This window comes from Tetrao urogallus, assembly GCF_951394365.1.
Source record: "Tetrao urogallus genome assembly, chromosome: 2".
NCBI classification, from domain to species: Eukaryota; Metazoa; Chordata; class Aves; order Galliformes; family Phasianidae; genus Tetrao; species Tetrao urogallus.
The window spans coordinates 80,314,143-80,339,757 of NC_136814.1; the positions used below are offsets into that span (position 1 = coordinate 80,314,143).

General features: G+C 38.2%; 1 protein-coding gene across 1 annotated transcript; it reads left to right on the forward strand.

Annotated features, from left to right (window-relative positions):
• On the forward strand, positions 1 to 23,324 carry SLC17A5 (solute carrier family 17 member 5; the record flags this gene model as incomplete). Its single annotated transcript, XM_079532480.1, has 11 exons — positions 1 to 61; positions 3,657 to 3,853; positions 5,216 to 5,449; positions 5,934 to 6,021; positions 8,681 to 8,767; positions 9,983 to 10,101; positions 10,917 to 11,075; positions 12,963 to 13,095; positions 16,288 to 16,435; positions 21,834 to 21,924; positions 23,187 to 23,324. The coding sequence occupies 11 exons, from the start codon at positions 1 to 3 to the stop codon at positions 23,322 to 23,324; spliced, it is 1,455 nt and encodes a 484-aa protein (XP_079388606.1).
• Positions 23,325 to 25,615: the final 2,291 nt, after the last annotated feature.

Here is a 25,615-nt window from a genome sequence, read left to right on the forward strand (position 1 = left end):
ATGGAGCCCGAGGAAAGAGAGGATCGCACCCCGCTGCTGAAGGACTCCCAGCTCGGCGCGGGTGAGATACGCGGGCTGCGGCGCCTCGGGCAGCACTGCCACCGGCCGTGCCCCGCCGCAGGGCCGGCAGGGGGCGCACCTCCCCGGCGTCGCGTTGCCATGGCGCCCCCAGGGCTCGCTTCGCTCTGGCCGGGCCCCTACCGCTGTCCTTGGAGGGAGAGGCGGCCTCGTTCTCAGCGCGGTGACAGGGAGATGCATCCCAGTGGTTTCTTTTGCACGTAAATAGCTCGAACCTCGGGTCGGTGTCTGCTCGGCGGGATCTGCTGAGGTGCGGCAGACCTTCAAGACCGAGCGTGACTAAGGCGGGTAGGCAGAGGAGGGCGTGTGGGGAGACAGCATGAGGATAAGATGTAAAACTGATTCAGGGGGTGAAATGCGTCCCCTAAGAGGGCAGGCTGAGAGCTGGGGCTGGTCAGCCTGGAGGAGAGAAGGCTCCGGGGAGACCCGAGAGCAGCTTCTCAGGATCTAAAGGGAGGCTGTAAGAAAGAATGGGACATGCTCTCCATCTGTGTATGGACAAGGGGAAATGGCTTCAGATTAAAAGAGGGGAGATTTAGATTGGATATAAGGAAGGAGTTTTTTACATCAAGGATAGTGAAGCGTTGGAACGTGTTGGCTGGAGATGTGGTGGATGCCCATCCTTGGAGATGTTCAAGGTCAGGCTGGACGGGGCTCTGAGCAACCTGATCTAGCTGTGCTGTCCCTGTTCATTGCAGGGAAGCTGGCCTAGATGACCTCTAAGGATCCCTTCCAACTCAATTCTATGATTCTATGAAAGTGAGAAGGCGATCATTAAAGGTCAGGGCCCAGCTGAGATGAGGCAGATCAGGGTGTTCTGTGGGCTCTCCCAGGACAGGCTGTACGGACAGCTATGAGACTTTGAGTTCCTTCACTGTTTGTGCTTCTGAGATATGTAGTACAGCAAAACAACTGAAAAGCGCCAGCGGGGAATTAAGAGTTCAGGTCGTTTACCAAAGCAGTACATTCTTGGGCTTGCACAATCCATCGTGATGCACCTCACCCAAAAGGAAAATGCGGTAGAAAAGCAACTTCCTACAACTGCCATGCGACCTTCAGCACAGACCTAATTCTGCAATTTAAGACTCTTGTTCAGTTATAGCTTTAGTGCTATAAAACATGCCCCTGCAATCAGCGTTATCCCTAGATGTAGGACCCGAGGCTGGCGGTCAAGGTAAGATCTTCAACATCGTGAAGTTTTGGGGGATGATGGCAGTATCTCTTTGCCAGTAAATATGGTGATGTTCTGAGGAGGTGCTTAACCTTGGGAAACTCATCTAGAATCTTCTTGAATCTTCTGTTCCTTTAATGTGACCTCATATTCTCAAGTATTACAGATATACTCAGTGGGAAGATAGGGAAGCAATAATTTAGCAGACTTTTGTTTCAACCTTATAAATCTGTGTGTTCATTAGACTTCTGTGATAAGTTATTTACAGCAGGAAGAAAAAAAAAAAAAAGACATTAGTGGCTTGGAGTTGTTACATATTTGTGTTGTGAAGATTGCTCTCTGAAGTGTATACCGGTAAGAGATGTCCAGAAGTAGAATTAATGGTTAAACTGTATCTGAGAAGGTTACAGCATAGTACAGTATTAAATCTTCTGTCATTGTGTAACTCCAGCTAATACAGGTACAACATTAGGAAGGTTAAATAACTCTTCTTGTGATTATGTTCACTGTTACTAATTTGAGGACTATACATTTTCTATTTAAAGGAAATTGCATTTTGAATAACAATGAAGGTCTCGGCTTGTTTTTGTACAGTAAGCACTTCCTGCTCTTGGTGCCTGCTTTTTTTGTAAAGCATGCAATAAATTATTGGCTGCTGTCACTTATATCATTTAAAAGTGAGATAAGCCTATTTTTCAAATGCTGCTCCTGTCATTGCTGTTCGTCTGGAAGATGCTTTATGTATTTGCTTAGCAGCCTATCATGTTACTCATTTACTAAAGAAAGAACAAATACTGCCTTGCTGTCCTTTTAACAGCTTGCATTAACAATAGTGAACTTCAGATGAAGTTGATCAGTAATAGAGACATCAAAAATGAGAACGTTCTACAACTTTCATGAAAACTACAGTTTTATAGGAAGGTTCTGTTGGTGCCCCTACAACCAAGGGTTCCTTGTTTCTGGGATAAGAAAGAGTCTTTAGATATCTTATCCACAGAGAATGCTTTTTTGCTTCTTATTGCAGATCAGAAAATGTAATCAGGAGACATGCTGCAGCTGCAGATCGGGCTCTAGTCAGTCCTGTTATTCATAGATCTCACAAAAGGAAACTCTACTCTGTAACTATTTGTAAATCCGTGGCTTTTCTTAGCAATTCAATGTTTGGGTACGTTCAGCCATCCCCATACAAAGAGTATCTGCAGAACTACTAAGTGTGCTTGTGTGCAGCCTTCCTATGGCCACCAGTGATGTGCTGGCCAAGATGCAGCTTGACTCTGCTTCTAACTTCCTGGCATGGGTGGGTAATCGCTGCCAAAGGCTGCGGTGTTCTACCATTAGGGGAAATCGATACCTGTGACAGTGCAAAATCTGAAAGCTGATTATAAATGGCTGATAGTCATCTTAATGCCACAGTGCAAGTTTAATGCCAAATCTAAAACCTATTTTCCTTTGTCAGCTTCAGCTGTTGAAGAGGGGAAAGAGTGGGCATCTGGGAACTGCTGCTGTTCTGCAGTGCATTGGTAGTATTTGCTATCAGATTTCCTGCAAGTTTTCTCGCTTAGGCAGTTGTTAGCAAATGCATATTGCTTTATAAACAAATTTATAGAAGGGAAAACTTGTCCTAGAAAACTATCTGGAATCTCATTGGCTGTTCATTAATGCTACCATAAAAGTTTCTGTCCATCTTGAACCATTTTCAATAGGATGAGAGATAATGGCCTTAAGTTGCTCCAGGGGAGGCTCAGGTTGAGTAGTAGATAGATTTCTTCTCGGAAACAATGAGTGAGGCATTGGCATAAGCTGCACAGGGAGGTGGTGAAGTCACCATCCCCAGGGATGTTCAAGGAACGTGTAGATATGGTACTGAGGAACATGGTTCAGTGGGCGTGATGGGGATGGGTTGACAATTGGGCTAGATAATCATAGTAATTTTTTTCCAACCTTCATGATTCTATGTTTTTTTTTTTTTTTTAGTTACTTAACAAACTTCTCACTAGTCCCTCTCTCTTTTTTTTTTTTCCTGTAGTTTTTTTTTTTTTAATGTGAAATTCCTATTTCAGTAATTATTACTGTATTTTCCAGAGAGCTTTCAAAACCACTTTTCTAAACCAGCACTTCCACTGCAGCCGCTACACTTGTGTACATAACCACCACATAGCCTAAACCAGAATTACTTTTCCTTTGCACTCCAACAGAAAAATGAACGTTATTTTTCTACCCCGATCCTCTGTCCCTGCTGATATGCCCCTTGAGACTGGAACAATCAACTTTTCTTGACTTATTTTTTCTAATCCACAAATTTCTGAGATTATTAGCTTCAAAAAAAAAATTCTCACTTGTTTTGGTTTTTTTTGCTTGTTTGTTAGGTTGTGTTAAAACAAAACCTTCTTATTTATTCTCATTTCAGTCCCTGCATGCTGCTCAGCTCGCTACAATCTGGCACTGCTGGCCTTTTTTGGGTTCTTCCTTCTGTATGCGTTACGTGTGAACCTAAGCGTTGCTCTGGTGGACATGGTGGAACCTAACACAAGCTTAGCAAAGAATACAACTTCCAATGTGTGTCCAGAGCATTCCTCCACCATAAATGTTCCTCGCAACACAACGGTGAGGTCTCAAGCGTATTGTTCTGAAACGTAGCACGTAAAGTTGTTTTTAATAAAGTTTGCAATAGGTGACTCATACTTAAATGACAGGAGAACTGGCTGATCTGTACCAGATGGCCCTTACAGTGGTTCTTTTAAAGCAATTCTGAAACATAATGTCTCTAAATAACCAGCTGATTTAGAAGTGCTGTGCTCATGGTCAGATGTGTTGTTTTTTAATGCATATCCTTTCTTCACCCTTCTTTACAAATTGGCTGATCTGACCTTGTAGATCTATTATGACGCACTTTTATATGCCAGTGATCAACCATTAGTGTTACATGTGCGTCAGAGCTCACATCACTCTCTGTATTTAACTGTTTTCCACACAGTCTTGATGGCATGAAATTTTATTACAAATTAATGTGCAGTATTTTTTCCCTCGCTTCTTTGATCCCCTTCCCAGATCATGGTTCTTGTCTTTGTATCCTTCATCTATTGACTTTCCACACAGTAATCCTTAAAATCCCATTTCTTACCTATGAAGTTACATTTAAAAAAAAAAAAAAAAAAAAAAAAAGTTCTGTTGATTTGGACTTGCATAGATCTCACATCATAATTAAGTTTATTAATGAGCACTCTTGCCCACTTCTTGCCTTCATTTTGTTTGTTTAGAGGTCATTTATTATTTATTGGGAGCAAATTATAACCACGTGTGGAATGGGAAGAAGTGTTCTCCTTCATTGCTTCTGTGAAATGGATGCTGCTCATTTAGAGGACTTCTGGGAGTGATCCCAGACTTGAAAATCACTTCTTGGGCAATGATTGATGTCCTCTTGTTGACTCTAACTTCCTTATCTCAATTATCTGTGCCTTTAATGTCTCATCTGCTAGACTTACCTTCGCTCTGCCATCCTTATTCTGTTCTTCCACATCTCTCTGTCTTTGTCTATCACCTATCATGTCCTTGTCTACTCTTTCTTCATTTTAAATTTAGACATCTGCATCTCTTTGCTTGCTTTTCTGTCTGTAAGTTTTCTGCAGGAAAATTGGTTTTTCAGAGTGACAGAATGTGATATGGAATTGAGATCCACTTTCATGTAAGCACATCCCTGCACCCAGCACCTGTATCACTTAACCAAGAAAGGGATAATCACCTGATGACTTCTATTTAATGTTGTGATGATTTTTGTACTTGGCCTGGATACATTTGCGCAGTGTAAACTACTTCCAGTGCAACTTTGATTGCCTCCTTAGGGGGGAGGCCATGAAAGATTTGTGATTTAGGTATGAAGGATTAAAAAAGGGATTGAATTTGTGTAAAATGTGGTCAGAGAAACTATTTTGAACTTACTGTATTTTGGGTTTTGTTTTCTCTTTTTAGGGGAAAAAGTATTCTTGGGATGCTGATACTCAAGGATGGATCCTTGGTTCTTTTTTCTATGGCTATATCATTACTCAGATTCCAGGTGGATATCTTGCAAACAGAATTGGAGGGAAGCTCTTGTTGGGGTTTGGCATCTTTGGTACCTCTGTGTTTACCTTGCTTACTCCACTAGCTGCAGATCTGGGAGTTGGCTACCTCATTGCTGTCAGAGCCTTGGAAGGACTGGGAGAGGTAACGGTTTTCCTCTATGTAACTTGAACATATATCTGAATAATGTATTGGCACGTCATAGTAATTAGACCCTGTGAATATTGGTATGCTGTAGTAGCATGTGGATTGTTTTATTTCGAGTAGCTTAATTTTACTTTTTTGAATAATTAACAAGTACATCTTATTTTTTATTTATAAGGACACTTAAGACGAAACTGGAGTTATCCATCATTTAGTCAGAACCCAGGTGTTCAAAAGAGTATTGTTTGTATTCTTGCAGCTTTTCCAGTATATACGGAATCAAAAGCAGAAGAAATTGATTCTGCTTCTTGATTTTCATACACTGCGTGCTGTTGTTTTTTGTTTTCCCCAAGTGGTTTCATTCTAAACAAGAGCCTAACAAATCTTTCTACTGCTTTTTAATGAAATGCAGTTTGAAACACGAAAACTTGAAAGAAATTATAAAACTGCTACTTTTTAACAGAATTGATTCTTTTTTATCTAGGGTGTTACCTTCCCAGCTATGCATTCAATGTGGTCTTCTTGGGCTCCTCCCCTGGAACGCAGCAAGCTCCTTAGTATTTCATATGCAGGTGAGAAATTCCCACGCTAATAACAGGCTTATGCATTTTTACTGCTGTAACGGGGAGGACTGACTTAAATCAAAGGGATTTATATTATCAGTTTTAATCAGGATTTAATCTGGAAAGCATAGCATTGAGTTAAATCTTGCTTTGCATTCATTATCGTTGCTTTTTATGGCTTTTGTAGCCTTGAGAAAAGGTATTCATCTGCATTGATGTATAAACTTCAAGCTGCAGTATCAAGTGGTGCAAGGAGTTACTGTGAAGCTGATTAATAGAAGATACTGTGAACAAAGGAGATGCAATAGCAGAAACAAAATAGGGCAATAATGCAAAATCACAGGATATGGCTTTTTTTTTTTTTTTTTTTACGGTGTTTTTGGGGGAACTCAAGGTAGCTCTCAGTAGTGCTTCAAGCTGCTTGAAGAAGATTCAGAGATCAGTTCCATGTTCTTTTAGGCATTCCATGTGTGGAGGATGTAATGTTTCATAGGAAATTTATTACTTTGAAGATACTTGATGTTACATAGAACTTGATTTACAGCATATTCTGAGAACATAAGACAGATACAATTTACATTTTGCAAAGTGTGGAAGTTACAATACCCAGTTCAATCACAATATCAGTGTGATTCCCCTTCTCTGTATATGCTCGTGATGCTGGGCAATTCCACTTGCTGGGAAGCAGTATGTGGGTTGAAGCCAGCTCAAGCCTGATGCTCTTTTCAAAATTATTTTCAAGATTGTTCAATTTTTATACTCTGAGAGGTGTCTTGTATTCACTCCCCTGGTACTGGTACAGCAATCTAAAAGAGACAGCCATTCACATGCTTGTAGGGAGAAACATCTACACTATCAATTGATCTACTCAACTGATGACAGGGCTGTTTGTTCAAGGCAAAGGCTACCTCCAGTCCCCTTTGTGTTGAGATAGTCAGGGTTTTTGTTTTGTTTTGTTTTTTTAACAGTGGCTCTAATTAGTGACATCCTGCATTATTCCCTGAGCTTCATGGGTGCATTGCTTTTGCCCATACACACTGAGCCTTCTTCTGTTTTCAAGTTTTACTCGTCTGACAGACTACTCAATCCACTATGTGTGGAGCGAGTGAAAAATATAGTTTTCTGAATTTACCAGTCCAAGTATGTTTCTGCTCTAAGGGTTACAAATTTTAAATTCAGTTAATGGCTCATTTAACTTTCTGTTATTATTAATTCTGTGACAGCTTACTTCTTGGACCTGGGCTTCATCAAGAAGACAGGGCTATACCATGTAAGCACCAGCTGCAGTCTTGTAGCAGACTTATGCCAGCAGGAATGAAGCCTTAGTTCTCTCATCTTCCTATTTTCACACTTCCCTTGTAGCCACATGCTTCGTTCCTTCCTGTATGCTATTTCAGACCCTCACATGAGCCACTTTAACCCACCTAGTGCATCAGGCGGTTTCTTCTCTTTTTTGTATGTTTTCTCCCACACTAGTGAATTAAATCTGCTTTTACAAAAAGTCTGCATGTGAGAGCCAGCACACAAAAGTGGAGAGCAAGGAGCTGGGATTGTCACTTATTGCTTTTAGCTTTAGGAGCTTTTAAATTGTTCCTTTGTGAAGCCACAAAGTGTAAGTGAGAAGAGACCTTGGCCTTGAACAACTGATAGTAAGCGGGCATGGATGGATAAGGCATCTTGCATAATCTTAGCAAAGTGTTTCCTTTTCCTCCTTTTCCTCGCATTTCCATAGTTGGCAGTCATGTGGTCTGCAGCTTAGAAAGTCGTGACAGTACTGACTTTCCAAGGGAGCACATGACTGAGTTGCATATAATTGTCTTTTTGGTGGGTATTTAACAGAGTACTTGGTTTTGTTGTTTTGTAGCTGAAGCTTTTCTGCCTCAAACAAAAACTGTTCCAAAAAGATGGCATCTAGGCAGCCACCATGTTAATGTAATCTAATGTTTTCTGAATTGAGATTGGATTTGGAAAAGCAATTGTATAATTAACATGAAGAGATAAGCTTCAGTATTTGTCCCCAGTTGAGTGTTCCTAATTACGTAAACAATATGGGTGCCACCTCCACCCTTTCCACAATACTTCTTTAATTATGATTCAAGAGCTGCTCTTTCCTGCTAATATCTGAGCTGGAATCTGCTCATCTTTCCCTTCTTTGCCTGAAGATCAAATTTAAGGACCCAAATTTAGGGACTGTGTAGTTAGAACCTGCTGGTTATATGGATACCTTCTGGCTCTTGTTTCCAGCGTTCCTGTTTCAGTACTGCTAGCAGGAGCTATAAGCAATGTAAATTAATTACATAACATCAGAATATTATTTCCTGCCCTTCCTTCCCTCCAAGGTCTGTAATTGTACTGTGGTCAGTTTCCTCAGCAGTGTCTGTTGATTGAGTTGTATCATTTTGAATGTATTGTAGCCACCACTTGTTTGGAGATGAATGTGTCAGGTTTTTTTTTTTTATTGCTCTTTGCTTATTATTTTGGATGTTTATGACCTCTATTTCTTTGGATTTGGCAAAGCAGTTTGTTGTGCCATTTTTCTGGTAGTCAGTGGCAAATCTTACCTGCATGATTTTTGCAGGAAAACAAAAGTGAAAACAACACTTAATTTAAAGAGTCTAATGATGAACTAACAATTGTTTTTATACTTTGGTTTGCTTTCCTCTGCTAGGTGCACAGCTGGGAACTGTTGTCTCTCTGCCACTGTCTGGTTTAATTTGCTACTATATGAACTGGGTTTATGTGTTTTACATATTTGGTAAGAGTTTTTATTATTAAAGTTATGATCCATATTCTTTTTGTAAGCCATGGTATATTGTTTATTACCTCTTGTATGAAACTTATTTTAAGTTTTTAAAAATATGTTTGATGTAGGGCTGTCATTTCTTTTCCTTCTGGGGAGTTAGAGATATTTAAAGCAAGTGAATTCCTTTGCAGGGATATGTGAGCTTTGCTTCCAATGAGCAAAGATGTCTCCGAGAGGGACAAAAGTTGGTACAAGTCAAATGTTTCCAGCATTTCCCTCCACGCAGAAATAACAGGCTGAAATTACTTACTTGAAGTGTGAAATTGAGTTAATAATGTTAATCCCAGGAGTGAACTTCTACTCTGCGTGAAATAATATGTGAAAAGTTACCGCTGCTTTAAATGGAGACTGTGTGTAATATTTCTCTAGCAGCCACAGGAACTCTGAAAGAATGTCCAAAATGCAAAGCATAGCATGTTTACTGTGAGCTGTGTTCTAGAAGGAGCTCAAACATAATAAATTTTCTGATAAGATGTCGTAGATCAAACTGATGCTTTTTATTGGACTGTTTACATTTCTAAGCTGTTTCATGTTCTGCATAGGGAAAAGAATCAGAATAAAATGAAAAGCTTACACTTTGTTCATCAAGACATGCTCTTGATTTCTGTGTAATTAGAAAAGAAGGAAATGGAACTAGACAAGTGGAAAAAGTTACACTGGTTGTTAAGTAAAAATGCAGCCAATTTGGCTTGATTATTGAAAAAGTTAACTTCTTCAAATGATAGTTCTGGAAGCTTTGCTTAAAAAGGAAAATAGATGCTGGTACATCAGTTAAGCTATATATAGTGATACATATCATGCTAAGGGTTTTTTGAGGTTAAATTCCTCTGTGTGAGCTGTATTCTTCATGGCTGTTCTATGTGACAAATAAAAATACAATATGTATATGTATGCATTTTCCTTGCTCTACAAGGCACTTGCTAGAGGGGAGGACAAACCAAAACAAAAACAGAACAAACATCACTTTCCTAAAGTCATCCTTTACTACTTACTATATTGTTAAGCCGCTTGGGGGAGCTACTGTTTGTAAGCAGAGAAAGTTTTTCCAGATGCTTCAATATAATTTTAATGGATATTAATTTTTCTCAATTGTCTGAGAATATTATTCACTCAGCAGAACTTATTGTTTTTATTTATACCTCCTCATCCATGTTTTTCCAATAACAGGTGCCCTTGGTGTATTGTGGTTCTTCTTCTGGATGTGGCTTGTTAGTGATAAACCAGAAACTCACAAGAGTATTTCACGTGCTGAAAGAGAATATATTCTTTCTTCTTTGAAAGACCAGGTATAGCACATTATTGTAATCATGTTTTCTTAAGTAATAACATAAACTACAAGTATTGTTATTAGCATAATGCTCTGATGTCTAGAAAAACATCATTAATCTGCAATAAAGACAGTGTATGTCAAGAAAAGAAAAATACGATGCAATTGTGTAAATGAGAAAAACTGGTAGTCAATCAAAACATTTATGATAATGCTTTTTGTCACTGCTATTATTGTGATGTTATTTTAATGACAAGTAATACAACTTGAGCTTTTTTTAATACCAAAAACAGACCTGTACGATGTCTTAAAAATTTGTAAAACAATGTTTTCAATATGTGTCTTCTGTGATAGAGAAGAGAGAGATTACTATTTGCAGAGAAAACATCTTTGAGATTCTATTATAAGCCATTTGTCTGAGGATACACATTTCTAAGCTGTGAAGCAGTCTGAGTTAATATCTAGGACTGAGTAGGAAAGATTCAGCCAAATGCATAAGACTGACCTTAAATGTTTAATCATTTGTGGTAAAAACTAGAGGTGACACATCATGGTAAGGGAAGGCATATACTATATTTTATCTATATACTTCAAAAAAATTCCCATTACAAAGTGATTGGTTTAAGTTGCAATAATTAATAGCAGAGCAGTAACATGCATGAGTGTATCTTTAGTGAGAAGGTAACAGTAATTTCATCATTGCCATTTAATTCATCTTTTGCTATGAATTCACATTGTGCTCTTCTGAATGAGTGATCAGTGTGGATTTGGGTAGGATAACAGCATCTGTAGTTTATTTTGACGTTCTAATTTTTTTTTTTTCCTTCTTGCTAGCTCACTACACAGAAATCTGTTCCCTGGAGACCTATACTGGAGTCCCTTCCCCTCTGGGCTATTGTTGTAGCCCATTTCTCCTATAACTGGACTTTCTATACACTTCTCACACTCTTACCCACATACATGAAGGAGATCCTGCGGTTTGATGCACAGGAGGTGAGAGAAATAATTAAGAAAATAGTTACTATAATTAACTATAGTTATATAGTTGTAATATTTAACCATAATTAATAGTTTCTATATTAACCTGTTCAAGAAAACTTGTGATGTAAGTTTTTAATTTGGAAATGGTGAAATAATTCCCCACAATTAAGCAGCTACATCTACAAGGTTATCTGCATTGAAGTTTCCACTGGATTTCAGAAATTATTTGACATTTAACTTAGCAATAACATTTTGGATCATTTTTTCTGTTTAAAGATGAATTTAAAACAATAAGTATATTAAAAAATATATATTTCTATTACAAAACAGTAACTATAAAAAGTCCCATATTTCTGTTACTTTGTTTGCATGATTGCCTCAGATCTTATAGCTTATTTTGTAGCTTCAGAAACACTATCTACTTTTTTGCTCACTCATGAAAAACACTGTTTTTCTTTTAATTGAAAATTAACAGTATCATTGGGTAAGTGACATTGTAAACGTTTTAAGGAGAGGGTGGAGAAAACACTTCAGTCTGATTGAATCCCCTTCCAAATAAATACTTTTTCTTTCTTCAGTGAGTGGCAGATACAATGCTGTGTCTTTGCACAGTGCTTCAATTAAATTGCTTCTTTGTTGTTGTTATTAAAACTAGCTTATGTTTTTCAGAATTTTAATTGTTACTTTTGAAAGCTTAGCATTGAAAACCAGCAAACAGCATATTTGAATGTTGAAAGAGCGGAACATGTTTATGGCCTCGTGTCAGATTTAATGTCCTAGGGAACCTCTTACATTTTTGTATAATCAATAGATATTAAGATATTATAATCACAAAATAAACAAGAGAGTTAGGTGAAGTGGACTATGATAACAAAAGAGAATAAATGGAAGGCTTACCCTTATGCTGGGCTCACCCACAAAACACCAGAAGGAGGGATCTCCAGACAAGATCTTTCCTTACTGGTAGCCAGCTCTTAAATAGGTCTAGGAGGGGTGCAGCCAGGCTCCACCCCTTCCGGCAGCACAGGTGAATTGTCTTCACCTGTGCTCCTCTGGCTGGCTCATGGCTCACCTCAGGTGATCAATCAGAGGTTCAGGCTGTGACTCAGCAGTTCCCATACAATCTTCTTTGCCAAATATACTTGTCCATCCAGATACTTCATTTTAACCACAGTTTAGGTTAAGTTCTACTATGCTACTTAGTAGAACTTTTTTTTCCTTCTTCAGAAGAAAAACATGCAGTTTCAGGCAGAAGTCACTACCAAACAACTTTCCTTTAAGGAAAGGGAAGTTAGCAGGTGACAGCAGTGTAAATAATGGCAGATCCTGAATAATAGGACCATAGGATGTTCAAACTGAATCTAATGAAAGTTCTAATTCTGTATCTTGTCTGATTATAGCCAGTATCAGATGTGTCAGCATATAGTTGTGGGATAACACACTGTTGAAAGTATTGAATCTAAGATCACAGATTCCATAACTGCTTTCAAAATTCTGACTAGTAGTTACAGCTCTCACTTACTTTAAGTAACTTGTGCCATATCTAATCTGAAGCTGCTCTTTCAAAATACTTGCATGATCAAGTTCATGACCACACAATATTTTGCAATTTCCTTTTTCCTGATCCCAGTCACTGATTTAAACCTTTGAGTTCTTCAGCTGGCTGTATTGGTAGTTCCAGATTATGTTATACAATCAAGAATTTACACATCAGTAACTACAATGCTTTATCTTTTCTATCCTTATGTTTCTCTCTCATAGGAAAGCCAACTGTAGTTGCATAGATGAATGGTCTTGACACTCCTGACTCAGACTTTCTTAATGCTCCAAGTCAGATGATTTTTTTCATCACATTGAATTTTAGTATTTTAACTGTCTTTTTTTTTTTTGTCTCAACAGAATGGCTTTTTATCTGCACTGCCTTATTTTGGCTGCTGGCTTTGTATAATTCTGTCTGGGCAAATTGCTGATCATTTACGAGAAAAACAGAACTTCTCCACTGTTTGTGTTCGCAAATGTTTTACCCTAATAGGTAAGTGCAAGGATTGTCTCTAGTTAGGAAGACATCATGGGACCAGTCTGGGAAAAGTTAAAGCTTTGAGGGACAGAAGTGTGGCAGTTTGCTGTGAGATGAAGCCAGATTGTACATGGCTGGAGAAGGAAATGCCATTCAATTGTATTAATTTTGATAGGGTGTGGAGGAGGAACTGCAGTGTGTCTAGGCATCTATTTGTTTGGTTGGTAATCTGGCATCACCTTGTTTTCTAGTACATAGTATTCCTTTGAATTCCTATGTCTTAAGCCTCACTCACACTTTTCTGACTGACTTTGGTGGATATAATTTGTCTTGTAATGTTTAGTGTTGTTTTAACTGATGGACATACTTTATCCTCAGCTCTGCCCAGCCCTCAGGCCAAGGTTTTTTGTTGTTTTTTTTTTCTTCTGACTTTTTCACTGACCATAGAGATATTCAACATACATATTCAGAAATTAAAGCAAGTAAATCAAATCCCAACTGGTACTCTTTCTGACAAAGGGTTCTAAAAGGGAATGAGAGTATAGAGGAGGGTATTAGTAAAAGTCACAATGAGAAATCCAGAAATACTAATAGATTTTACACTTTTTTTTTTTTTTTTAACTCTGTTGGTAATGAGCTTGACTTAAAAACAGAGCCATGACTGTACCATTGTAGAAACAGCAACGTGTCCTAATTCAGTAGTGGTTCAGATACAGAAAATACAGGCTGTTTTAATGGTGCTGCTGGACTGATGGCTTTGAGCAATGTGTTCTTTTTATTCTATGTGCAATCCTTGCTGTGCAATCCAGTGCACAATAGTAGAAGATAATAACAGCTGGAGCAAATGTGAGAAGACAAAAGTTGATGTAAACTGTCCCTTGAATTTGAAGTAGTAATTAGTTTCCAAATAAGAACAACTTTTTGATTTTATGTGAATGTGATCGTTCACCTGTGTTGTCCCTAGCTTCTCGTGTTAAATGTAATCTTAGCAAGATGACAGTCTACATCAAACATGGCCATCTTTGCTACTAGATCATGAATGTTGTGCACTTCATTTTACATGTAAGAAATTATGACTTGTGGAGATGGGTGGAATATTTAATGCCTTCTCTGATTCTTTAGAAGATTATCAACAGAATTAAAGGAGTTAGTCTAGAATAAATAACAAAAACTGAGGTGACTGTAACATTGAGGCGTGTATGTTAGTTGGCAAGATAATGATGAACTGCTACAATACTTGGGAACGTAGCCTGCAGCCTCTGAAGTTTTACAGTTGTCTTGTGAGAGTGAACAGAAAAAGAGCATCGTAAATACTATCTTTTCCTTTAAAAAAAAGCCTGAAAAGAGCCATTTCTAGTAATTGTAGTCATCAGAGAAATATAAACCCTACTGTCAGTGTGGATACTCTTAGGAGAAGAGGAATGGGGAGAACATTGCATGGTTTTGTCAAGAATAAATCCTGCCTTTTTTTTTTGTAATGAAGTAGAAATACTGGAGAAAGAAATAACCAGAGATAGCCACAAGATTCATTTAGGCCACATCATTATTACAAACATATCATCTCTCAGTTAGAGGATATCATTCAAAGTGAGCCTGTGTTGCTCAGTGTTTTGTTTATTTAAGACTTAGGTAACTGAATGGGAATACACTTGCCAGATTTACAGTGCTACCAGGATGAAAAGACAAAGTAGAATCCAAGACCAAAGTGGTCTTGACTGATGGGAAGGAGAGGTGATTTGAAGTCAGAAAGATAAAGCTTTTACTAAAAATGAATAAAAGAATGAATTTAGAGAGAGCAGTTGATTAAAAGAGAAGGAAAAGGGGAAAGATCAGGCACAATATCCACACAAGTTGCAGCCTACTTGATATATGTCCATCATTGCACTTAATTCTCTGCTTCTCCAATTCTGCTGATTGAGTTGCTCGCTTTAAAGCAGCTCATCTAATAAACTCTCAAGTATTTTTGTTTTCATAGGCCTGTTCAGTTCTGGTGATCTGGTTTTACAGCTGGCCTTCACGCCTATGTCTGTAAAACCAAGGGGAAAACATGCTGTTGTGCAAGGAAAAAGTGGGTTTTTAAGGGTTTTGTTGGTGAAGCCAGCATTTTTTGGCATGTATTTGGAGCTGGTTTTGGAGTTTGTGATGAAGTCATGTAACTAGCCAGCTGTGGTATGGGGAAATGGGGTGCCAAAGTTAACTGAAGAAAGGATGGTGGCTGCTATGCCAACTAAATTGTTTCCAGTACCTGAAGTTGTGAACTGGGCTTGTTTATCTTAGAGAAGAGAATGCTCTGGTGAGATCTCATGGTAGCCTTCCAGTAGTTGAAGGGAACGTATAAACAGGAGGGGGAGCAGCTGTTTTACTAGGGTTGATAGTGACAGGACAAGGGAGAATGGTTTTAAACTGAGATGGGAAGTTTGGGTTAGATATTAGGAGGACGTTTGTCACTCAGAGGGTGGTGATGCACTGGAACAGGTTGCCCAAGGAGGCTGTGGATGCCCCATCCCTGCAGGCATTCAAGGCCAGGCTGGACGTGGCTCTGGGCAGCCTGGTCTGGTGGTTGGTGACCCTGCACACATAGTAGGGGGGTTGAAACTAGATGATCATTGTGGTGCTTTTCAACCCAGGCCATTCTGTGTTTCTAAGTCTCAAAAGCTAGCCTGGTTCTCTAAGATGTACAGCAGGATCTGGTGTAGACATACCAGATGTTCAGATATTAAACATAGCACTCATTCTAGAAGGTGTATGTGGAAGAGCTATGTATGTATGTATTTATATGAAATCTTCCAGCTCTACTTTGTTATGATTTGCAGAAGTCCCTGTTGGCTCCTGAAACAGAGACTTAAATGAGAGTAACTTCCTCACTGTGTATTGTTCACCTGTCAGTCTCAGTGCAGAGTTTAGTGTTTATATAATGATAAATAAAATGAACTTGTCACATTACTTTCACTGTCCATTGATTTTTAGTTTTCCAGATGAAGTTAGTTCTTTCAAGCTAGAGTAGGATTTTACTGGTTTGTGCAATGTTTATCAAGACCGCCAGAGGTTTGCCACTGATCTGCACTTCTTTGCTGCTCACTGTGATGCACATAGTGCAGTGCTGGATTCTGTGCACTAGGTGGTGTTGGAGATTGTATGTACACACAGCTCAGAACATGTTAATTTTCTGGCATAAAGTCCCTTAATTGTAAAATTTCTGTTTTAAAGGAATGATTGGACCTGCATTGTTCTTAGTAGCAGCTGGGTTCATAGGATGCAACTATGAGCTGGCTGTTGCTTTTGTGACCATATCGACAACACTAGGAGGGTTCTGTACATCTGGTTACAGCATCAACCATCTGGACATAGCACCTTCGTAAGTATTGCTGAAGCTTTTGTTACTGATTGGATACATTTATGATCATTTCTTCTGTGTTCCTGGAGCGCCTCGCAGCTTGTATTTGAGTGGGGGGGGGTGGGTAGGGGGGAGGGGGAATAAATATTGGCAGAAGATGGTATGAACACCTTAGAATACCTCAGATTTTGATCCTGGAATAATAAATAACTGCTGGAATTGTATTTACTAGGATTTTGCACTATTTGATTCATGATATTAGTTGAATTGCACTGTTACAAACATGCTGTCCTATTAAGTGGTTCACCCTTCAAAATTTTTCTATCAGAACTGCCAAATTTTAATATGAGTAAACCATTATAAGTTCCAAAATTCAGGCAAATTTTTTTTGAAAATCATATTTGATGTAGTGGTGTTAAAAGTATGGTGTTAAAAGGACCTGTTGTCACTAGATTAATCCTGTATGTACTATTACTCCTAAGTGATGAAAAGTTGGACTTCAGTTTGAATCTTCTCTTGCATTACAAATTCAGAACCTGACTGATCCATCAATTTCCTGAAAAGCACATGTATATTCTTTTGAACTTCTAAGTGATAAAAGTCCAATACTTTGCTCTGTTGTAAATTTACCTGTTTGCAATACTACTTGTGTCTGAGCAGGATCAAATAACTTATGACTTCATGACCAATGAACAGTGTTTATATACTAATGTGTAAGATGAAAATAGTTTATCTCTGAGCAGAGAGGAAAAAGAATTGTAGAGATTTTAACTAGAAAAAATCCTTGGAACTGGGCCACTTATAGGAGACCTCAGTTCCAAGGTGAAAATGGCATCTAAGCTTTGGCAATTAAAAAGATGGTCATTGGGGGCTACAAGGATGGACAAGATTTGACTGAAATACACGAAATAGTGGGAGACAAATTAATCTTGGCAGATTAGATGAGATAGCAAGCAAGAAAGAAGGCACCAGTATCCATATATGTATAGTATATGTATAGTGTTTACAGTGAATTGAACAGGAAAGTATGAAAAACAGCATCTGTGATGCTTTGTTTCATATCAAATAGAATTATGAATACAGAAGATCTAGTTAAATCACCATACCTGGCATACTACGGGGCCATAATGTAACATCTGTTGCAAGTTTAACTTTGCTAAAAATGTAAAACACTGGCTAGGATTTTGTCTGTGTTTAAAACCACGAAACATAATCATTAAAGGGAAATTATTTCTGTGAGTTATTTAATGGCAGAACTTGGATGTCTGTGCAGTTTTGATTTGTCTCCTCGTGTCTGTGCATTTTGAATCTCTTCGTGTTTATAGAAGAAAACTGGTATCTGTTCCTAAGCCCTCTACCTTTTCTAGTATGTAATGGCTGAGGCTGGGCATTGCAGAAGAAAAGAAGGGTCACATTTAAGGTAGCTGAATATTACCAGGAATTCATTCCTTTCACTGCTCTGTCACAGAGTCTGCATGTAGTAAGTCAGTTGGTCAAACTCTTCTGTGACAGTCTATTTAAACCCTATAGCTTCAGGAAGCTGCTCTTTTAAGTGTTCTTCAGTTATAAAGAGGGATGGGCTCTTCTTGAAGGTGTTTCAGACCACTGTAATATGTAAAGGGAATCTGCAGCAATTTGAGTCTGAACTTTAAAAATATCTATTGAAAGGCTTATTGTGGACCCAGTGACATAACTGAGGCCTAGCTGATTTATTGCTTCTTTTCTGGGTACGTCTCTTCAAGCTCTGAAGTCTAGCTTGCAAAAATGAAAATACTGAGTCTTGACCAAAGTCAGTAAGAGCTGTACTTTGAATATAAGAACAGTGTTGTTAAATATTCTTCAGATTAAATCCTGAGGACCTCAAATCAGTCACTCAGTAGGTGCATGTGTTATTGGCCTATGTTTTCATTCTTAGTTTATAGGATGTGTATCACACTGTGACCTCTGTCTCTCAAGAGTGTTGTGGACATAAACTGATCTTGTGAAAAGTGCTACTCAAAAGACCTTGGATTGGTTAAAATTCTGTTGCAACAATTGAATAAGATGCAGAAACTAAGAGAGAAAAGCTTTACTGGGCAGGAATGTGGCCAGTGTAGATACTGTTTTATTGAAATCAGTAATTCTGTATTAAGCACACGTATGCTTTCATTTGGGGCAAATAAGCCCAAATGACGACAGAAGGGATGGGGCATGCTCTTGTAATAAAAGTCATAGGAAAAAAAATGCAGAAATACCAGAAAATCTAAGATGAAATAATAATGATTTTAAAAGAGCTTTTTTCCCCCTACTTAACTTTTTGCAAATGTCTGAGCTTTCTTGGATGAAATGGCCAAAGCAAGCATTTTCAACTGAGGTGAAAAAACTGACATAGCAGTGGAAATCTCAGAACAGGATGTACATGAAAGTGTAAAAGAAACCTCTGTTAAGAGTTTACCCAGAACTTGATACTTTTTTTCCTTTAAAACATATTAGAATAACTAGAAGTGATTCAAAGCAATTTCAAAATGCACTTTGATTCCTGTATTTGATTCCTGTTTTGTTAGCTTTTTTGTGGTTTTTTTTTTTTTTTTTTTTTTTTTTTTTAAGGTAAGCTGATTAGAATAGCAAAGATCCTTTCTTGGTACTAAAATTTGTGTTACACCAAAGAAATAATGATTATATTCTCAGGAAAAAAATAATGAATGAAAATACTAATGCTGCAGAAAAAAAATATTTGCTCTGTATTTTTGTTTTTTTTTTTTTTACACACATTTATGAGGCCATAAGTAGACTGAATTGTTGAGTGTGGAGCAAAGGGGTAAGATAGTTCTCCTGAGATTTCCTATTCTAGCTCTCTGAATGTCTAGACTACTCTGCAAGTCAGTTTGACTTCGCTTAGACTACTACGCCATAAGATTTCAACCAAGAGCTTACTATTAGCCTTGCTGTACAGATGTGTCACATTTTCTTTCCTGTTCCGTATTGGAGTCTTCACTGTGCTGACGGAGTGGCATAGCTGTTATCTGTGTTAAACACAAAGTGCTATCGAAATGCAACCCATGTCAGAAACAGCAGGCAAAAACAGAGGCATTTAGCCAGCAGTTAATTGTCAAACCTCTATTAAGACCAGAGAAACTATTAAACTGTGGTTTTGAAAATTTGTATTAGCAGCGCTCTAGTGCTTAAAGGTGATGAAAACAATATGTGTTTGGTTCTGTTTAAGGGCTTTAAAAGGAAGCTTTTCACATTTTCACATTCAGGCTTCTGAAAGCATGTTAAGCACTTTCAGAGAGAAATATGTTACATGCTCATTTATTTAATAAAATAATAATAATTTAATTACAGGAGTGGAACTCAATTTAAAATATGTAGCAGTATGTATCAGTTTGGAGTATGGCAGGCTTTTGAGGCAAGTCAACTAAATGGCTTGATAATTGACTCTTGTCAGGAAAAACACCTGTTTTCATAATGTTATTGGGCTGGATACATGCCACAACCTGTTATAACCATGTGTAGTTGAATTTCCCTACTCCAGAAAATAAAACATCAAAGCTATGTCTCTCTTTAGAGTTACAATTTTGTATTTCTGTTGTGTTGTCATTGTTAAAACAAGGAGAACACTATTGCAGTCTGAACAGCTGAAAGCAGTAACAGAGAGATTTCCCTTTTCATAGAATGATAGAATGGCTTCGGTTGGAAGGGACCTCAAGGATCATGAATCTCCAATCCCCTGCCACACGCAGGGCCACCAACCTCCCCATTTAATACCAGACCAGACTGCCCAGGGCCCCATCCAACCTGGCCTTGAACACCTCCAGGGACAGGGCGTCCACAGCCTCTCTGGGCAGCCTGTTCCAGCACCTCACCACTCTCTCTGTAAAGAATTTCCCCCTGACATCCAACCTAAATCTTCCCTCCCTCAACTTAAAACCATTTCCCCTTGTCCTGCTGTTATCAACCTTTTCAAAGAGTTGATTCCCCTCCTGTTTGTAGGCTCCCTTTAGGTACTGAAATGCTACAATGAGGTCACTCTGCAGCCTTCTTTTCTCCAGGCTGAACAAGCCCAGCTCCCTCAGCCTGTCTTCATAGGGAAGGTGCTCCAGTCCCCTGATCATCTTCGTGGCTCTCCTCTGGGCCCTCTCCAACAGCTCCCTGCCTTTCTTATACTGGGGGCTCCACACCTGGATGCAGTACTCCAGGTGGGGCCTCACAAGAGCAGAGTAGAGGGGGACCATCACCTCCCTGCCCCTGCTGGCCACCCCTCTTCTGATTGAACCCAGGATACCATTTGCTTTCCAAGCTCCAAGTGCACTGCTGGCTTGTGTTAAGTTTTTCATTCACCAGGATCCCCAGGTCCTTGTCTGCAGGGCTGCTGTCAAGGATTGCTCCTCTCAGTCTGTATGGATGCCTGGGATTCCTCTGGCCCAAGTGCAAACTTTGCACTTTGCTGTGTGAACCTCATTAGATTCACCTGGGCCCACCTTTTGAGTCTGCTGAGGTTTTCCTGTAGTAAAGTACAACTGATAATAATATTTTATGTAATTGTTCAAATAACAAACCTACCTGAAGATCTTGAATCACAGAAATCTCTCTCTGGTGGCTGGAAGGTTGAGTTCAGGTGTAAAATGTCTTGCTCTTTTTTCTCTTGAGTCTGTGACAAGTCTGTACTTGTGCTGCTGTTTCAAACATGACTTTTTGGTATTGCAACATTCCTGTTCTATGTTTAATTGCACGGAGATGAGGTGTTGAGACTTAGATGTTAAGCAAGTTACCACTTTTTTTCCCAGCAAGTTTGTATGGCCACTGGTGCATATGCATGCACGTGTGTGCTAAAGCAGAAGGAGGAGGGAGCCTCAGAATGGAGCTGCAAGAATGGCAACAAGTAGAACAGGTTGAGTCAGACGTGTTTCCCATTGGCTTGACCCACAGAAAGCTGAAGGGAAGGACCAGTGCAGAGCTCTGTGAACTCTTGCCTTCAGAACAGCACTGTGTAGCATAGTGGGGATATCCATCCAGATTAGGGGTAATTGCTTTTTTGGCAGTGTTACCTGAAGCATCTCTCACTGTTGCCAAACAGTGCTCTGTCATATTCTTTGTTTTCTACTTTAAGGCATGCAGCGTGTCTTTTTTAACTTTTCTGGTGGATCCATTCCAGACAGTTTGTTTGTGGCTTAGCAAGGGGGGGATGTGGTTTCTGGATTATGGATTCTAAGCAAAGTGTGAGTAATTCAAGTAAATTCCCTAACTGGCCCATGGAAAATGGAGACATATGTCATGAATTATCAGAGACATTACTAGAACAGAAACAACCGATTCCCACTTCTGTTTTAACTTGCATGTGTGATCAGAGCGAAACCTGTGTGATCCAATTAGGCAAAATTATTTCTGTGACTGATCAGCAAGATAAGTTCATAAGCAATGTTGTCAATTTTCCTTACAGGTATGCTGGAATTCTTCTTGGGATCACAAATTCTTTTGCTACTATCCCAGGAATGGTGGGGCCAGTTATTGCTAAGAACCTCACTCATAATGTAAGTCAATTTACTGTTTGGGTTTTTTTTTTCTTTATTACATTATTGTTATCATCACTGAATGGCAATCCTCTTCTCTCAAGTCTACAGCTATTAAGTTATATTTGGCATATACATGCAAAATCAGACAAGCTCTTACTTGTTTTCCAGAATTGTTCTCTCACATGAGGTTGGGACTTGCAAACTCAGCACTTGTCAGATAAGCCATAGATTCAAATGTGTAGTTTTCATAATGCACTCCTTTGTATGAACATTGTGTGATTACGATGCTCTATGCTGTGCTATCTTGCTTCTAAATTAAACAGCATTCAATCTGACCTCCAACATTGCTTAGTCAGACAAAGGGTGATACCAAGTAGAAAGCATGATTGAAAAGTTATTTGAATACTTTTCTAAATAAACGATATAATTTTTTTCTAAAATGTTTTAAGAAGAAGTGAAGAGTAAGTTTATTGATACTGATAAACTTTTGGAGTTGGTAGTCAGTCATTTCCTTAAAAAAAATATAAAAAATATATAAAAAATACTAGTTAAAGTGTGAATCCAAACAAATTAGCTTCTTCCAAATTCATAACAAGTGGTGGCGTTATTTGTGTTGGGGTTTTTTTTTGTCTGCTTTTCCTCTCATCCTAATGCTCTGATATTATTCTGTTTTTTGTAGTAAGATCATTTATGGTTTTGGTAGAATATACATCTGTTATTTAAAAACATAATAAAAATTGAAAACAAACAAGCTTCCTAAGACATCTGTATATGTAGCTTCTTTGTTACTACAAACACAGCTCTTCACTGTCTTGTTTGAGTAAAATTCACACATGGCTAAAAAAAACCTTACCATTCTGGAATAGAGATATTGTACTCATTAAGAATAAGTTACTGCTTTGCTTACTTCAGCTCTTGGGTCATCTGATCAGAAAGCAAGAACATGTTTCTTGTTACAATAATGTTCTCTGAGTTTGCAAAGCCTTCATGCAGCTGTGAATTTAGATATGAAGGCTGTGCATCTCAGTGATAATCTGATCCAGAAAGACAGAAGTATCTGTCAGAAGTATGTTTACTATGTAAGATGTATTGTTAAACTGAAGTAGACTATAATGATAATTTGTTTATAATGTCATATTGCTATGAAGTCACATTGAGTAGCATTTATGTTTAAGTAGGTAAGGCATGTAGCATCTCTTTTAAAAATATATTTTTTTCTTGAGTGTGGAGCTGCAAATTAACTGTATCTTTTCTGTTTTTTTGATTCCTCTTTTTGACAGAATACTGTGGGAGAATGGCAGACAGTTTTCTATATTGCTGCTTCCATTAATCTATTTGGAGCAATTTTCTTTGCATTATTTGCAAGTGGAGAAGTTCAGGACTGGGCAGTCAGCGGTTATCACTTCCATAGAAACTGAAGGAGGCATTGAAATACCAAAGCTGTGCTAAATCCCAATGTGCCAGAACTACGTGACCAGAAAAGTGCCTTCCCAACTGATGCCTAGGAATCTTCAGAGCTTTTAAGTTAAACTATTTTATCTGTGCATCTTTTGTACTGAAAATCATTTGACAATGTATGTGTGTGCTATTTCCAGACAAGAGACTACTTAGATTAAATTGAATTTAGCTTCATGCTAGAACTTGATATCAAATGTATGATCAGAGACAGTATTTCAAATCAGTGTGCTAAGATCCATTTCCTTCCAGTTTTTAATTAATGTCTTCTGAATTAATGTTTAGGCAGATAATTGCTGACACCGAAATAAGAGGAAAAAACCAAGGTGATTATGTAGCACTGTGAGGAGGAGTGATGTGCAAATAATTGTACACAAAAAGCAACATCTTGATTTCTGTGATGATACTGATAGGTTTTTGCTTTTTAAAACGCTAAAAGATTTCTAGTGTTCTACAATCTTTTCTAAGCTTTTATTTTGTTAGTATTCTAATTGATGTCTAAGAAATGCACACTTGATTGTTACTCTATTTTATGCACAAGTTTTCAAATGGAAACATTCCCTGTTTCAGGACTACAGCTTCACAATTAATACAGAGCGGTGAGGAAGTGAAATATATGATTGTGACTGACAGAATATGCCATGTGTTACTGTTCTCTGTGGTGCAGGTGTTTTTAAATAGGCCTTATTTTTATTCAAAAATGTGCAAAGAAGAAGCAGTGCAACTCTATACACTGCCTAGATTTAAACCTAGATTTAAAAGAGTAAACTAGAAATAGAATATTGACACGTTTACATGATAATAACTTTCGATTCGGCAGTTCACTTTTTTGTCAGTTAAAATCAATGCAGTGGAATTATTTCTTCTTTCACTTATATTTATATATACATATATGTATTTGTCAGCTTCTCGGTGTAAATGCAATCAAATAAGGCTATTGTAGGGAATAAATAAGGAAAATCAGTTCACTTCTGCAATAGCATTGTTAGTCGGGTAAAAGTAGAATAGAAAGAATTAGTGCAATATCCTGATGCTATTAGTCTCCCCTCAGCATAGAATTTGACACTCAAGAGCATTCTTTGCACAACATACAATATACAATTAAATGCCATACTAGGATTAAATGAAGTCTGTTAAAACAGTGGCCTAGATAAGAACAAATGGCTGAATAATCTTGTAGTCACAAAGCGAAGGAAAATTCCTGTGCCAAAGATTCCTGGATTGGAGCAACTAGGTAAAAAAAAAAAAAAAATCACTGGGCTCTGGGCTTTTCATTTACCACCAGTGCAAAAGAAAAGCCCAGTACTAACACTGCTCCAGTGGAGCCTGCCTTCCTTCATTTCTAGGAAATGGCATCTGCCTCTTCTTTTTAGCTTTAAGAGCCATTTTGTTTTGACCTTCCTTGAAGTGTCGTGTTCTCTGATGGTGAAACTATGTTTAAATCTGTTTGTCTGCGGCATTTCCACAATAAACAATGTGAACTTCAGATGAAATCAGTAGTCGTTCAGTGGGAATATGTTAAAGCTATGTTGTATCTTCAGCATTTCCACAGTAAGTGGAACAAATATTTACATGTGCATCCATTGAAAATAACCATCTCCCTGAAGTTAGAACTCCATCCTCAAAGTACTCTGAGCAAGATTGCTAACTGGATTAAGAGATGATTAATATTTCCCTGGGAAATTACCTGCTTCAGGAATTTCTTGTCTAGCTTTACAAGTGAGTACTATCTTCTTCCTGATAATATATTAAAAATGGTAACTTTGCTTTGTGTCCACAGAAGTTTATGCTTTTTAATCATTTAATTTACTTATTAAAGTCAAGGTTACCGAAAAAGCTAAACAAGGTATGGTTAATTTATGGTGTCAAAATATTTTCAGTTAATACTTTCAGTTTGGCTTTCTGAGCTGCATGCACATACTGCTGGCTTGTGTTGAGCTTTTATCCATTAGTGTCCCCAAGTTCTTCTGCACAGAGCTGCTAATGGTGTTTCTGTCACATTGTCAAGATCCTGTTGGCACAGTCCTCTCATTCAGTTTCATCTCTGATCAGAAACATTTCCCATGTTCTGCATTTTCAGATGTGCCAATGTTTCTTGAGTGCCTCTGTTCTCATTGACAAGGGATCTTGACTAAAAAGATCAGTTTCTTGTGGTGACTGATTATTTTTTTTTCCTGAAAACAACCTGAATTATTATTTTTTGCTGCATTTCCTTAACAGATATACCAGAGTAAGAGGGTGTGTTCTCCATTCC